General features: G+C 31.7%; 1 protein-coding gene across 3 annotated transcripts in view; it reads left to right on the top strand.

Annotated features, from left to right (window-relative positions):
• The first annotated feature begins 747 nt into the window (after positions 1 to 747).
• LOC132722149 (uncharacterized) overlaps positions 748 to 17,501 on the top strand; it is a 68,513-nt gene continuing 51,759 nt past the window's right edge. Inside the window, exon 1 of one of the 3 annotated variants that reach the window (XM_060706589.1) lies at positions 748 to 885. In XM_060706589.1, coding sequence (XP_060562572.1) covers positions 828 to 885 — 58 coding nt within the window. In that variant the 5' untranslated portion in view covers positions 748 to 827. Of the gene's footprint in view, positions 886 to 10,134; positions 10,465 to 16,185; positions 16,564 to 17,501 lie in introns of those variants that run through there. The other 2 variants (XM_060706583.1, XM_060706582.1) reach the window with 2 other exon arrangements.

Below are 17,501 nucleotides of genomic sequence, written 5' to 3'. Positions count from 1 at the left end.
AGAAGGGTTTCAGTCGTTAAGGAATGATTTCGTGCATGCATCATTTGCTTGAATGAAATATCTCATTTTCATACATTTCGGAAGAATTCTTTTTTTGAAAGTCAGACAATAACTTTTGCAGCAGATATATAATTTACATGTATACACTTTGACAAGTCCACTTCGCTTCGGTTACTAATGACGGTCGTTATATGTGCAGTTCATAGTAAAAATATTGAACAGTCTAGAATTATGTCGGTCCTACTTTAAAAATTGTAATCAATTATCAATTTATTATTGAAATATTCATAGCACTGGGATTTTAATATCTCCACATCGTCACTATTGTCACTGATAATATTCGCTCCGCACGATTACCGAACCAGCGACCCCTGAAATAGCAATGCCAATGCTCTCTCTATGCCGATACTCTCCCTTTTGCACTAAGCGCACGGACTAAGGTTATATGTAATGCTATCTTAACCAACGCAATATGTTGCGTACATTGATTTTGTTTTGTTTCCATTTCTTTGATTGTTTGTGAATGATTGTTTTTATGTTTGGATACTTTAGCTCACATTAATGTCACGCATTTACATGTGTTGCTACATTACAATTGTAGATTTTTTTTCAAATGCAACACTTGTGAAACTAAAAATAATGCATAACATATGATAACCGTTAAATTCAAGTCGTGACAAATGTGTTTTATAAATAATAGATTAATATGATGCTCGTATTAATTATGACAGAAAAGATTCATGAAGACATTCGGATTATTATTAAAAAGGGCTGTGTATAATGTACTTTTATCTGAGTTAAAATCATTTTAGAATTAAACTAATATAATGTTTGGATACTTATGTCGCTTGCCCTTATATATGCTGGTATTACTATGGAATGCAGGTACAACAAACTCTTTTACTTTATTTGCTATATACATACCTATTACGAGCAAGTATGTCAGAATAGCTAACAAAGATACTTGTCAAAAGTAAGCTCAATATATTACCAATCTGATTAAAATTAGCTCTAAATAACGCTCCGCTTTTAGATCTAACAGTGACCAATAACTAAGTTATTTCTGGTGATCTTTCACATAGCCAATCATCGGCGAGCGTTCATAATTTTGAAAGCGATGCGGTTTCTAATCTTAACCCTGGGAAAACCAATACTGAGTAGGAAATTTTCACGATTTTGAGAACAAAGTTGCCGTTGTCCATATAGCCGACAGATAAACTGGCAACACAATCTTGCCAATTTAAAATTGACTCTATTTTTTCAAGTTAATTTGTGAAAAATTACTTCAAACATTTTGTTTTTTACAAAGATCAACAATTTGTTTAACTTCAACGGATTACGGTATTTACATAATTTTTTAAATGCCTATGTAAAAACCGGTTAGATAGCATGGCAAACAATACCTTTCTCGCAAAAAACCGGATCATAGATAAGGCGAAACATATATACGGTCGTAATCAGATCTACATTACAAAAATATGTAGATCTGAGCTTTGGTCAGATTGAATATATTACCAAACAATAACCTTTCACAATGTTTTATGCAATAAATGATATTTGCAGATACACAGAAAGGAATTAAAATATGTATGCTCACTACTATCACTCTCAAAGAAGATGGTCTTTTTAAAAACAACAGCGCAGAAAAATATCAAAAGAGAATGGTAAGAGCATTACTTTCAAAGTTCGGACAGCACCATGTGTTGAGCTCGGTTGAAATAGTTCATGCGACCAAACAGCACCATGTGTTGAGCGCGGCAATCTGTCTGTTATCTTACAATGCATTTTTGTATGTACGAGGGTTGTTCGGAAAGTTCTGGGAATTTTGTCATATTTTCTATATTTTTTGTTTCTAAGACGTAATATTTTGCACATACTAAGATTAGCATATCACGGAACTATTCCTAAAAAATGAATAGAATCAGACAACAATAGCCGGAAATAGCAGTAACCATAGCAACACTATAACGCCGCACCGGAGCAGTCCGACTCTAAAGAAAGGAATAACGCGCTACACTAATAATATTTCGTAATTTTGATAACGTAAAAAATGCGCGAAAACGCTGGTCAGCAGCGGAACGTCATGACGTCATTTCCTGAAAATATCATAACGTTATTTAAATTCTCAACGGATCAACATTGTTTTAAAGTTGTTGCCCAGAGCCACTGAGTAAACAACATGACGTCGATAGGTGACGTTGAATTACGAAGCATCGTGAAATGCGGTCGGCAGTCTGTTGTTCCCGGAGCGCAAATCACAGCTGCGTGGAAAACGCTTTGACTCAGCTGACGATCTTCTTAAGCATACACAAGCTATAGTCTCGTCCTTAAACGATAGCTGGTACGTGGAAACATACAATAATTGGATCAGCCGACACAGGAAATGCATCGATATTGCAGGTGACTACGTTGAAAAGGTGCGACGATCGATGGACTTTAACGTCGCATAACGTTGCAAATGACGTCGGCGTGCTCCGGGTGTTTGTTATATGGTTATTTACTATTTTTATTCTGTTTCAGTTTCTGTGTGTATGATGATGATATTTTCAGATACTGTACAGTATATATTGAAATAAATGCGTATATATTTATATTTACGCTAACCCGACTACAACGTGTGCTATAAAACAATTCTCAGAACTTTCCGAACAACCCTCGTACTCAATCAGAATATTATCAGAATAATATAAGAATTTCATAAGAAGTTCAAAAGATTTGAATTGCACTTTTTTATTACATTAATATGTTTTATTATTCATAAAATACTTCACTCGAACATAAAAAAACACCCGTCTTTACAAAGAGGTAATTTATTTCTACAAATGACAGCCATTTCAAAACGAAAGTGGGTACAAAGTGCACTCTATTGATTTAGTAGAACTACTTCATTTATAATAACAAAAACATTAAGTATGTAAAGAAAGCACTATGTATTCATAGTTATAACAGTTGATTCCATCAAGACAGTTCGGAGATATTTGCTGATTTACCATTAAAACTAATAGGTAGCTAAAGTTCATTATTAAACGAGTGTTTGCGTATGTATGTGTAACATATGTATTTTTGTTCAGAATTTTTAAGCATTTTATTCATTAAGAAACTAGAACAAAAATCATTTCTTCTTATTAATGAATCAATAAAACATATATTCTTCATAAGAGAAGAAACATTTTATATGCTAGTAGATGATTTCAAGCATACATTTTCTACACATGTACTTATATTCAACTTATTCTGACTAAACTTTCAATGGCACAGGCGCTATAATACAAGGATCAAATATTTGTCTTTTGCTATTTCTTTAAAAATAACATAATCCCTATCACACGAAGATTGCGTTCTAGAGGAAAGTGATCGCATTGAATGAATAAAGATATTATTGTAGCTACTGGCAGCTTGTGCAAAAGCATAGTGTTTTAATGTCATACATTATATTGCAAGGGTTATAGGCATTACTTACATTCTTCATAATTTCACAAAAGTATATGACACATTTTTATGATAGTAACTCCTAATTCTTCAATATTAGGTGGTTTAATTTATGCAGTGAGTCAAAAATAATATTCTCCATTGAAAATGTAATTTATATTCAGCACCCTTTTTCTGCTCCGTATAGTCGTCGGGTTGTCCGTCAGTCCGTCCGTCCGTACGTGCGTCCTGAATTCGTGTCCAGCCGATAACTTTGTTATTTGAAGTCGGATTTTAAAACTATATCACATAAATGATCACCATATTGAGACGCCGTGTAGCGCGCTACATTTGGGTCGCTGCCTTGAAGGTAAAGGTCACAGCATGACCTTGCAGCAAAATCGTGTCCGGCCAATAACTTTGTTATTTGAAGTCGGATTTTAAAACTATTTCACAGAAATGATCACCAAATTGAGACGACGTGTCGCCAGCAACATGTAGGTCACTACCTTGAAGGTCAAGGTCACAGCATGACCTTGCAGCAAAATCGTGTCCGGCCCATAACTTTGTTATTTAAAGTCGGATTTTTAAACTATGTCACAGAAATTATCACCATATTCAGATGATGTGACGCGTGCAACATTTGGGTCGTTACCCTGAAGGTCAAGGTCGTAGCATAACCTTGCAGCAAAATCGTGTCCAGCCCATAACTTCATTATTTGAAGTCGGATTTTAAAACTATTTCACAGAAATAATCACCATATTGAGACGACGTGTCACACGCAACATTTGGGTCGTTACCTTGAAGGTCAGGGTCACAGCATGACCTTGCAGCAAAATCGTGTCCGGCCCATAACTTTGTTATTTGAAGTCGGATTTTACAACTATTTCACAGAAATGATCACCATATTGAGACAATGTGTTGTGCACAACATTTGGGTTGTTTTTACGCTTTGAACCTTGTCTGTGACATAATTCTGACACTACAAGAGGTATACCTTCCTGTGTCCAAAACCTATTCGGGGAGCATCACCCGGTTCAACCGGCTCTTGTTGTTCGACAGATATGACAGGGACATCTGTGGCCGAGTGGTTACGATCACTGACTTCGAACCACTTGCCCCTCACCGATCATACGTTCGGATCCCGCCTTAACTTTGAATTCTTTCCTGCGAGAAACACTATCAAGTTGGCTAATAAAAAGTTGGTGGATCTACTTAAGTGCACAAGCGTGCCTACAATAATGAACTGAGGCGCGCTTTAGATATTTCTCCAATACTAAAGCTCGGAATATAATCTTGAACAGGGATGATCCCTCAAAGAAAAAATGAAAACAAAATATTATATGACACCTGCAACATCGATTTGATTGAGTCTGTTCATGACAAATAATATCATAGCTCAATATAACAAATGTGACTAGTGTACAAATTTGGCTGATTTGTATTGGGGCTGCACCTTGTCTTGTTGATTTTTGTTCTTATTAAAACAAAACTTAATAACAACTACATAATTGATTTTAACAAATCGCATTTATTACCATATCCCTTTTGTTATTGTTGCATCTGTTTTATAAAGACAAAACATGACATATTTTGTATCATTAGATATTGTCTGCTAACACTCTCGATTTTTGAGAAATCAACAGACCGTCCGTGAACTCTGACAGGCAAACCTACCACGATGTACACTAAATGTTTGAAATAGAAATCACAAAACAGGCAAGATTCTAATTTGTTAATATGATGACTTGCGTCTCTTTACTGTTAAAGAGAGAGTGATTTAAATTGATGAAACTTGAGAAAATGAATGCAAGCAATGTCGATGCATTAGGGACTAGTAACCGTTTTTTTTCGAACAGGCAGTTAGAGTGAAGACACTGCAGCTTTATGATCGTTTATGCTTTTTCTCTCGCTTGCGTATCGCAATATATCTGTTCGATGTATACCATAATTGCAAATCATTTCCACAGAAGAAACTTTAAGGTTATTTTAATGACAGGAATCTCCCTAACCTGATGGTAAATTTTTAATAATTCTCCTGTTTGCAATGAAAAATTCTTATTTACGTCCTAAAGACGCACAAATGGGTATTTTGTTTTAGATGATAGTGTTATATTTTGAACTGCTTTTTATGTTGAAACTTTACGACAGTGGCAAAACGCTCATGACTGGTATATTATTATGCAAATTAATCGTAGCATGTACATGTAAAATAGTATAGAAAATAGTATAGAAAAGGTGCTTTATAACCGTTTAAAGCAGTGCTAGGTGCGTTATAGATGTTGCATTTTCTTTTTCTCTCAAAATCTAACACAAACCAAGCCGAGTATAAAGACATTCTATATTTTGTTGTTTCTTAAACATTTCATGCATTGCTTATACATATTATCACCTTTACTTTAACTGTTACATGAAAAACAAAATAAATTTTGTAATACTTGTGTTATTGTAAGTAAGAATTTATTGTCTGGTGTTTCCGTCCAGCTATTCGTTTGTTCGTTCACACAAATAAACATGAAAAAAGACAAGAAAGCAATTTAATTCAAAATTGATCATATTTTTAACGGAGTTATGACATGAGGCACGGACAAATTTTCAACAATTGAGGGAAAATGAAGGCAGCCCAAATATTGACCGGAATTCAAGTTGAAAGCAAATAACCTGCATTGTAAAGAAAAAAAACACACAAACAAATCCGAAATGTTTTTTATAATATTACCCTACCTCCATGGTCTAATACAGTACAGAATTTTCATTATTATGACTATCCATGTTAATGTTTAATCCCTTGTTTATCAAATGTGTTACATTCTAAAACAATTGCTTTAATCAAAGCAAACGTGTTGGGTCGATACATGTTTTTTATCATATTAATGACTTTATAAAACAAGTGTTCTCTGCCTTTCATCTAATATCTATAATTATCATATAATGTTGCAATACAGCTATTTTGGTATATGTTCGACGACAAATTACGCAATTATGTTTTTTTTTCGTGTTATACCTAAAATAACATGATAATTATTATCCATTATACTACAAAAATAATGATAATAGAAAGGACCTATGATTACATCTGAATACTATTTGCCGTAGTCATTCAGAAATAATCTGTACATGCATTTTCAAAAGCATGTCGATTTAGGAGTAACCATGACAAAATTATAAAGGTTGCCAGCCGTTGTTTGTATAAATTCAGAAGTTTTCAGAAGCAATGACTTTACTTGGTGCTTGCCATCGGAAGGTCGATACTTCCAAGGTATCCGCTCCTGCCTCTGTATGTGCGTATGTGTGTGTGTGTGTGTGTGTGTGCGTGCGTGCGTGCGTGCGTGTGTGCGTGTGTGTCCATCTGTCTGTCCGTCTCTCTGATATGACGTACTTGAATTTTCCACCGTAATTTTCAAGACATCACATGATGTGAAACATGGTCGATGTAACTTTGATTCAAGCCATACAAGGCATTTCAATTAGATAAATATTTAATAGAAATTGTATTGTTTAAACCATTTAATTATCAAAGATGTTTTTATATAATAAGCATTTCCATAACAAAAGGATTTTATTATCATGAACATTTTTATATAACAAATATTTAAATTACAAGAAAGATGGCAATGCCATGACACAATAGCCATTGCAAGTGGGATCTCCTGCCTAAAGTAATTCAAGAACGGTAATTTTTTGTGTTCCTTCTCCACTAAAGCTAATAAAAGATGGAAAGGGGGATGATCCCTCAGAAGCAATAAAAACAAATATGAAATAATGTCACACTCGATTTGATTAAGTCTCTTCATGCGTGATAATGTCATATCGCCATGTGACTATTATATAGTGCCGAAGTGATTGCTGTGCCATTGTGGCTGGTTTATGCTGGATACCTTTTTCTTGATGATCTTTGTTTTCATTTAAAAAATCAAAACAGAATTACAATCATGATTATTTGAGCCAACCAACTCATTAACCACTCGCATTTATTACTACATTTTGCCGCTATTTATACCAGCCCTGTCTTATACATAAAAAGTCTCGTTTTCAGAGATTATTTCGTTTGCATCTCTAAACAATTATTTTGAAATTATTTGAATGTATTTGTAATGCACCGTTATCTTAAGTAGGTATATGAACGCTCTTTACTTGAAGCTATAACAATTATTCATTGTTGACAAAATACATCATTCGTTCCCTCAATCATCAGCAATATAATAGAGAAATGATTAATTACGCAATTATGTGCATATATCTGCACCTGTCTATTTGCATATGTGTTAAAGTTAGGATGCTAAGATCTTGTTTTTATATAGTTGACGTTCGATTAACAGACATATAAGAGTATGCTCTTTGTCTTGTTATATGTCATGTTGAGTTAGTAATTAATTCAATGATACATGTTTCACCACTTTATGTTTTTAAATACCAAGAAGAAATAATGGTGTTTCAAAGTACCATTCACCTTAACAACAACATTTCCAATAAGAATGATATAATTTTCAAGCACTGGCAGTTTGTTATCACATATATTTTATCACATATACCGCGGCGCAAGAGTGTAATAAAACCTTTTAATAAAACAATATATTACACTTCGTTGTCTAGTGTAATAACACTTTGACATGACGTCATTTGCGATATATACAAATATAGCATTTAAGCGGTTACATTATGGCGTCATCAATAAAAATGACTCTTTTTTAACAGTTTACAGTACCTTATATCGATATGAGACAAGAAGAATATAGTATTCGTGTAGATTCAATACTAAATGTATTGAAATAAAACAATATTATTATCAATTTGTTCAATTTAGTATTAAACATGCACTTAATATCCTTTATTTCTTGTTGTCATGGTCTTTCTGGAGTTTTTCATAAAATCTTTGTACATGAGATAACTATCATAATAAAGAAAAAGTAATGAGAATTGCTATTTAATTGTTATTTATTATTGATACCTTTTCAATTGTTTGTTTTCTTTGAATGATGTATAATAGAACACATCGCAGTCAGTGTAAATGCTCAGTTAGCTGGAAAAAAACATATTAGATACATAGGATTGTACATATTTAATGCAGAAAACTCAAAAGCGGAACAACCGAGAATTTATCAATTTACATTAGTTAAAATCCTGTTCTGGAAAATGTAATTTATATTGGAATAAACCTTTATCTTCTGAAATACTCAATGAAGGGTTTTTATCAATTAATTATGATATATGTATTACAATGTTGAAAAAGTCATTTCAAGGTAATTGATCAATATTTTGAAACGTCAATTCCGAACTTGGCACTCATATGTTCCCAGATGAAATATCACATTACACTTTAACAGAACTGATCTTAACAGTGAATCAATTTGAATTTGAGATATCAGTATAAATCAACGCCATTATTTTCACAACGCCAGATTGAAACAGGTGCGCTTGTGTAAACAATTTCTAGGTTTTCAAATTGAAAGGCAGTTTTGACTTTGTAATCGAATGTGTTTTAGCGATTGCAACACATTATATGAATTAATTTTTTATTGTGATGTTCTTTTCGTATGAAAATTGCCAGTATCAAGATATCAATTATTTATTGTATTTTACGCCCGAAAACATTTTCCACACATTTTGATCTGTTTAATATTGTTTATTTCATAACATGTTAATACAGATACAAAATGTCACTGTATGTTAGCATTTAATTACGTTGTTTTGTTTGGTTTTACGGAGCACTAACACAGTTAAGTTCATATATGGCGCCGAAACAGTAAAGATGAATTTGGCTGACCTCGGGTGTTATAAACTTAAATCAATACCAGGGGTCAAAACCATCTCAACTGCTGGAGCTGATTACAGTAATATAAATCCATTTAGTCGCGTCTTGTGATCACACAGGGTAATCTAATGCCTCAACCTGTAAAGGCAACCTCTCTGCCACAAGGGACATTTAATGAGTTATAAGTAGACATTAGGGTCGTAGGCAAAGAGTTGATCCTGTATGGCAGTCTTTTTCAGTTTGTAGATGTACCCGACTTTTTCAATACAAGAGAAATGTGTCCAGCATCGTCAAGATGACGATGTTGAAGGTTATATGCTATAAAGTGATACTGGTGGATGCATTGTCAGTTGTGAGTTAATATGTTTATCAGTGGACTATGCATATTATTGTAAAATATATAGAGTTACACTTCGTAAGTTATGGATATAGCCTGCTTTGAAGATTAAAGTGTTTGTTTAAACAAAATGATGACATAAAGATTTCGACATCAAATATATCTTCTTAACATAATTTATGATTGATTTTTTCAATATAATTATCATTGGGAACATATTCTTATAGTCATATTCTTATCATGGGGATGTTAATTGCATAGTGATTTCAATGTTAAATCTCGTCTATAAATACTTTTATACGGGTATTCATTTGACTGAAATCGGCCACCTCTGAGAATATGCATTCAACAGATCATTTAATAAACATAAGAATGTAAACAATATAGTGTACCTTAATCTTGTATACCACCTTTTCACAAGAACTTTCATAAAGTCTCTATAGCAATGCTATTGTTTACAACGTACCTGTTCTCTATTTCTGATTCGGCCGTAAAATATTGTAACTAATGCATCGGCAGTTTAATGTTTTTACAAGCGTCTAATACTTTACCGGATGTGTTTTATGTAACAGATATTAGCTGAGCTTATGCATAGCTCGAAGTAATGTAATGATTTTATTCAAAGAATGTAATTCAAAAACGTGATGTAAACACTTAAAAATGTGGCTTGTAATAAAAAGGAAGGTTTGAACCAAATAGAATTATTACGAATACAGCAATTGATTAAACTGAAATCAGGCGCAACAAATCTATTTCATGAAGTTTGATGTTCGATGATTTTTGTGATAAAAGAAACGATTCATGAATATGGATACGATGAAATATTATTTTATAGCAACAAAATTAATTTGTGAGTCTTGTGTTTTCCTCTCTGTGCTATAAAATATATTGGAATAAAACTAGTAAAAATGTTGGGATATTCATGTTGGTTGTTCTTATATTTTCTGATGGTGACATTGAAAGCTGGTAAGACAAATAGTTCTTAATATGTTTTATTATGTGATTAACTTACTGCTTAAGAACGAAATTGACAGAAATTTAGGATATTGTAGTATGTAAAAACATTGTCGTTATTTTTGTCTTGAAATTGCTTATATTGCGGCAATGTTGGTGTTGGGCTGTCCATGTTTAACACAATATGAAACGAAAAGTAGGAAGTAAGATATGCCCAATATTAATAAAAAATAAGCTTTCATATTTTTGTACGCCAACATTGTATTTAAATATACACAAAATTCATTTATAAAATCAACACTGACCTTGAATTAAAGATAACTAGCATGAACGGGATCAGACAAAAGCGTTAAAAGATTCATTTTAATTGATATAAATCTTACTTCACCAATAAAATGTCATGAAATGCATTATTTATATATATGGCTGACATCAATTTTGCCTTTTGAACGACAAATAGTTATTGACATATTTTGCATCAATTGTAAAAGTGTAAACAGTTTAATCAACTAATGGTCATTTGACGGACGAAAAATGTATGAATTTCAAAAACATATCGATCAAGCAATAACTAAAGCCACACAACAGCAACTTAGGCAATCGTAAGAGAGTGGTAAGGGCAGCCTTGAAATATCGTGAAAAGTGATAAGACTACGGCTAACCATTGGTCAATTAACTTCCAATAATTATACTTATTATAATTAGACGGCATAATATCTCAATTGAAAGGATATCAAATGGTTTGCAGTTTTATTGTGCTAGTTTTCTTTTTTAACATTTATCAAATACCATTTTTTGTACATAAAAAAGTCCCAATTCAAACTACCAGTTATCTTATTTATAAAAACACCCACATATATATATTGTGGAAAAAGTACATTGTACGTATTAAAGAGAACTACAATCACTTCAGGGAAAATCACTGTGTGTTCATAGTAATTACAGTTTATACTATCAATCCAAACTACCACCGTTGACATAATGTTTGTTTGATGTTCCATACCGCTTAGCATTGGAATAGTAACCCGTGGCTAAATGGTCCGATTCTCGCGGGATAGGGTGGAGCGTAGAAGCTCCATGCCAATTTACCTCTGATATTAAGTTTGTGTTCATTTATCTCTTACTGCTTATTCAGAAATCATATGTGTATTAATTCGCTTCCAGAGACATTGAAAGACATTGATTCGCTATCCGGGAAAGCCGGTTAAGTAGATCGATCACAAAATATGACTAAAATTGTGTTAAAATCTGCGAAAAGAATACAGAAATACAATTTATTATAAATACAATAATTAGAATAAAAGTAATAGGTAATATAAGTTTCCATTAAAAATAGATTGTTTTGTATGTACATGTTCTTTTTTCTTTGTTTTTGTTTTTTGGAGTCAGAAAAGAAGTTATTGCATTCATAATAAGTCAGTTCAAAATATATGTTCCGTAAGTAAAGGAAATATTTGTATGTTCGTAGATGATGACAAACATAAATTCATGTTCTTATTTACATTGCTTCTGAATGAATATCAAGTACAGAATTTTAGACATGTATCAAATATAATGTCTTTTAGTTATTTGTGTATACAAAAACACCTAATTATGAGTTTATCACACGAACAATGTAGGGGACACCTGATTTATGAATATAACATATTCGTGCTTGAACGTAAACTCGTTTGTGCAAAAGCATTGTTTGTAATTGTTGTATATATTGGACAGACAAAGTATTAGCTTTCCTAACATACTTGTTATTTCACAAAAATGTATCTAAATCCGATGTCTTATTGGAACCAAAATATCATGCAAAAAACGTACACTGGCATGTGTGTATCTCAGTATGATATGTTAAATATGTTGGCATCACATTTGCGACTGTAAAAAGTCATTTATTGTCGATTACCTACTTCAGTTTATTACCTAACGACGCCTCATATTAAACGTTAATAATTTGTTCCGTTTTTAATCTTTTTTATTTTTTATAGATATGTTTACATAGTTTTACAGTAGATCTTTTAAGTAATATCTTAAATTATGTGTGTTGTGTTTGTAGGAAAACATCACAAGACCAATTTAGCGGCATGTAAAGTAAGTGTCCATGTGCAAAAATAAAGTTACATGTATGCAAATAGAATACGAAAATTGGAATCCCTAAAAAACTCCCAAAACGACAAAATTAAAAATGTTGCAGGCTCGGTTTGATTTAGCCTGTCAATAGGCGGTACTGGAAAGTGCAAGTTACCGTCCACGCCCCCTAGCACCGGCTTTAAGCAGAATTTTACATTTAAACATGAAAAGGATGAAATTTTGTATTTGGAAACATCCGCAGATATAATGTTGATATATAAACAAAATCATTTATATTCGAAAAGCATTCAAGCTTTGACGATTCAAGGGTAACTTACATGTTCTCAAAGCTTATTCTGAAACAAAATCTTTAAAGCTGCACGCCTCAACATGAGTCAACATATTTCAAGAAAATCAATATTGAGAAAAATGTACTTAAATTTTATGAAAGGTTAAAATATTCAAGATCCAAGTTATATTTTACAAGTTATGTGCGGTTTAAAACTGGTTTTGCAGTATTTTATTACCTTATTTCTACTGCGTTACTAACACAGTAAGGGTTATTTTTGCATATGTTGACGACTTTTTGGTAATTTTATTGGATTGTAAGTGCCGATTGCAATATGTAAATTACTTTATTTGTTGACTTCACAATATTTTACTTTTAAATACATATCCAAAATTTTCATGAAAATTAACATGAATCTGAAGGTGTGCTGCTTTAAGGTAAATTTCAATGTGATTTTATGATGATATGACGTTACCTATATTCACGTTTCTTACTGTTATCACTGTCTTCGTAATGAATATTCTTTGCCTAAATTGCCCATACATGTTAAAAATTATGACCTTTTTTAAAAAAAGAATGGAACCACTCAATGGCAAATCAAATACAATGTACCTACTATACACCGTTAGTGAACTAATTTTCCATCAAATGATTTATCAAAAAGTTGTGTTCCACAAGCAAATTGTATTGCTCAAGAAAGTTAAAACCTTGACAGCAGAATTATTTTAACACAGTTTGAAAAGAATGCAATGTAATATCTTACGAATCCGATTGTTTTTAATGTACAGTGAAAGTGACTGTGAGATATACAAAAGAAAATTGGAATTGTTCTCCAAATCCACTCACTGGGCCAATAAGAATTCAAAAGTCTTTAATTACAAATGATTTTACATCATCCAAAGACCAGTACTACAAAAATATATTTCATTGTTACATAAAACGTTATGCCTTGTTAAAATCCTAAGGAATAGTTGTGTCCCTTTCATCATATCAGTATTATATCGTTGTTGAGGTATTTACAAGGTAACTGACATTAAAATTAACAAAAAATGGCTTTCTTGGCACTTACATCTAATCGGATGAAACATGACACGTTTATCAGAATTGATCTTAACAGTGAACGAAATTGAATAATATAAATCAAATATGTACCAATAAAATATTTAAATTATGTCGTTTATTTTTTTTGTTGCAACGCCAGATTGCACCCCGATGTCTACAAATGTGCTAAGATTTCAAATAACCTCGATGTACCTATACCATTTTGCGACAGTGCGATTGTATCGCACTTCATCTGTAGAATAAATCATGAAATTGTCAATTTTCATGGCCAAAAATTCAATGTGCATAGTGGTATTTGAAAATCATTATTTGAAATAAATTGCTTGCGGGAAAACAAAAATCCGTCAACGATTAACTTTCGGTAAACATATTATTGAATTATATATTTATTATAATTAAATAATAATATTATAATTTTATATTGTATATATGCATATATGTATATAAACAGAGATAAGAAAACTTAATGTCTCTGTACAATTTGGAAGCGTTCAAAAGTTATATAATGTAAACTTAAAAAAGCAATACTTTCAATATGTTAGTAATACCTAAAATCAAACCAAACAAAAACTTACTAAAACCATACATGAGATTGATAAATATAATAGTATATGTAGGTTTAATAGTTTCTTTGATGATACTATTTGTTTACATACTTTAAAGTTAATGATGAATAAATCAATAATGAAACGAGTTACCGCCATACATTTTTTTTGGATAAGCTAAAGTTTGTTTGCACGATTGAGATAAATCTAAAACTTAATTAAATTACAAGAAAATAAATCTGAAGATTTTGTATACGATCTTGATATTAAAGACATTCTTTTTATATTCTTGATGACTTAAACCGATTGCATTTTTAAGTCGCATTATCAGCATATGTAACAGGCGCGCTTTTATATACATGCTCTGTGTTTTCTACCTGAAATGCATTCATGGCTGCAACATTTTCATTTTTGTCGTTTTGGGCGTTCTTTAGGGATTCCGTTTTTCTTTTCTTATTTCAATTTGCATCGTATGCTCAAGCCCGGTTGCATAAGTTATATAAAATGCGAATATATGTTTGGGATATGCTCTTAGCATGGAAACTAAGTTTTCATCGGAAACATCAGAAAATTAATAGTTAATAACATGTATCTATATATAACACTCACTGCAATTGTGTCTGTCTATAATACATTATGATCGAACTCTTTAATATTGTATATTTCATAGCATGTCATTTGGAGACGGACTGTCACCATATGTTAGCATTGTATGAGTCATAAGTTACAAATATGCACTGTATGGTGGTTGTACAAGTATTTGCAGTTTACAGCCAGTTGGACCAGACTTTCCAAAACAAATGTGAATAACGTCAGCGTCGAAAAAAAAATGCAACGGTGCAATTAAAATATCTACTAGTATATGATATAAAGTAATCTTTACAGGTAGCTGAATCGTAAGTGTTGTTATAAGTTTTTTCCGTAGTAATTAGTCGACGGCTGTGAAGCATGCACATTATTGTAGAAAAATATAAAACGTTTTACCAGACCTTACTCTGTAATATCATTGAGATTATAACATAGGTGTTTTCATATCATATGCAATTTATATAAATTGCAATATCATGGAGGTTCTAATGGCACAGCGGTGTCAATACCAGAAGGACTAAAACGAAAATAACTTAGATTAAACAATGGAGATTCTAGTACCCTAATTAGTCTAGCACATAGATGGACATACTCGCTTGAAAATCTTTAGATTGACCAGGTAAAGTCTCGCTTTTACCCGGTGTTCAAAGCGTTCCATACTTAAATAAGTCACATTGAAAGTAGATTTATTATTTTTATTATTATTATTATTATTATATTTCGAAATGCCTTAAAATGGTTTCCCAAAAAATTTGCATACAGCTCATTCGGGTCACACATGCTAATGATTTATCAATTAGTATAGTTTCTTTCATTCCGCTGTTTTATTACGTTCCTTTGGTTCTGTGCAGTTGATAGTTCCACTTTGATGGGTCACTTTTAAGAACATACATTTAAAAGATTAGTTACAGTTTGTTTAATTATAAATTAAACATTTTAAATTATACATTTTATGTACCTGATATATTGCACCACGATTTCTACCCGAAAGCTTACCTGCTTTCTCTCTCTGGCAATGAAATTTATTACACCATCTTACGCTAGTTTGGTTTTGTTCTCACTTTAATTGGACGTTGAATAACTGTATTAAATATATCGTCAGTTTTTCTAATGTTTTTTTTGTGTGAGAGCTTTTATACCTAACCGCAATTATTCATTTCATGTAGGGCATTAACATATCAGCTGAGTTGATACATCTAACGTACAGAAATAACCAACCAGTATTCAAAATGCTTCATTGATGGCCTAGTAGGTTATTGAAGTTATTGAAGGAATGTATGAATTATGATTACTTCAATGTTAAATGGTTTAACATTAGTCAAGCATGGCAAAAATGTATTCCGTGAAAAGACAGATAAACGTGGTTTACTTAGATTCTAATTGTGATCGGAACAATTCATGAATATAGATTTCGTGAAACAATTTTCGGATTATTATGATGATTATAATAGCTCTGTAAATTGTGTGTTTGCTTTTCGTGTCACAGAGTATATTTAATTTAAACTAATACCATGTTGGAATATGTTTGTCGGTTGAGCTTATGTGTTCTGATGATGACAAGGGAATCTGGTAAGGGATGTTCTTAATATATTTTATTTTTATTAATGCAAAAATTAAGAGAATTCTTTTTTTTTTTTTCAGAAAAATAGAATATATAACAATTATATTAAGATGTTTATTCATTAAATACGGCAGTTATTTTCCGAGTCACCGATCTGTCTGTATCAAACACGGACAATATTGAAATTCCTTATTCTATAATTAGTAAGTTTTCATAGTTATATACGCAATTAATGATGTTCTAAATACATGAAACGTATTACAACATAAAAGGGCACTGTAAGAACAAATAACATTCATAGAGACTTGTTTTTCATATAAATGTACAAATGTTGGCTGACATGAATAAAAATCTATCAATAATCAATACAAGATATATAACTGATTGATTTTTATATATGGCTAGCATGAATATATTTGGTACGTGGGATAGGTATTTACATATAGTTTACATCAAATAAAAATCTATCGAAACTGAGCGGCATTAAAATTTTAATTAAATAAAATTACTCTAAATTGATATATATTTTATCTGAATTTCCCAGTTAAAGTATTATATAAAAAAGATATTGCATATACCTTAATTGTCGGATTGACATAAACAATAAGGATGCGGATAATAAACTTCACGTATTGCGTGTTAATTCGTTGTCATCTTGATTGGTGTCAGTGTTAACCTATACATTTGATTGATACTTCAGCTATTAACATTATATACATCTGTATCTATTTTCTAGAGCTTGTCGTAAAATTTGTTTACAACTTTTCTAAATTTTCACCATAAGTGGTTCACCAATATCGCGCAAAAGTAGATTTTATACAAGAATATTTAGATAAAGACACACTACAACCAATTATATAAAGGTATAAAAGAGTTGTAAATACAATTTTAGCAGATCAGATGATTAACATTATTTTGTAAATGCTTACTTAACTTTAAATAAATG

The sequence above is a fragment of the Ruditapes philippinarum genome, unplaced genomic scaffold, assembly GCF_026571515.1.
Source record: "Ruditapes philippinarum isolate M1 unplaced genomic scaffold, ASM2657151v2 ctg3992_1_1_1_1, whole genome shotgun sequence".
NCBI lineage: Eukaryota > Metazoa > Mollusca > Bivalvia > Venerida > Veneridae > Ruditapes > Ruditapes philippinarum.
Note: the sequence above shows the minus strand (reverse complement) of the source record. Positions and strands in the feature narration are given on the sequence as shown.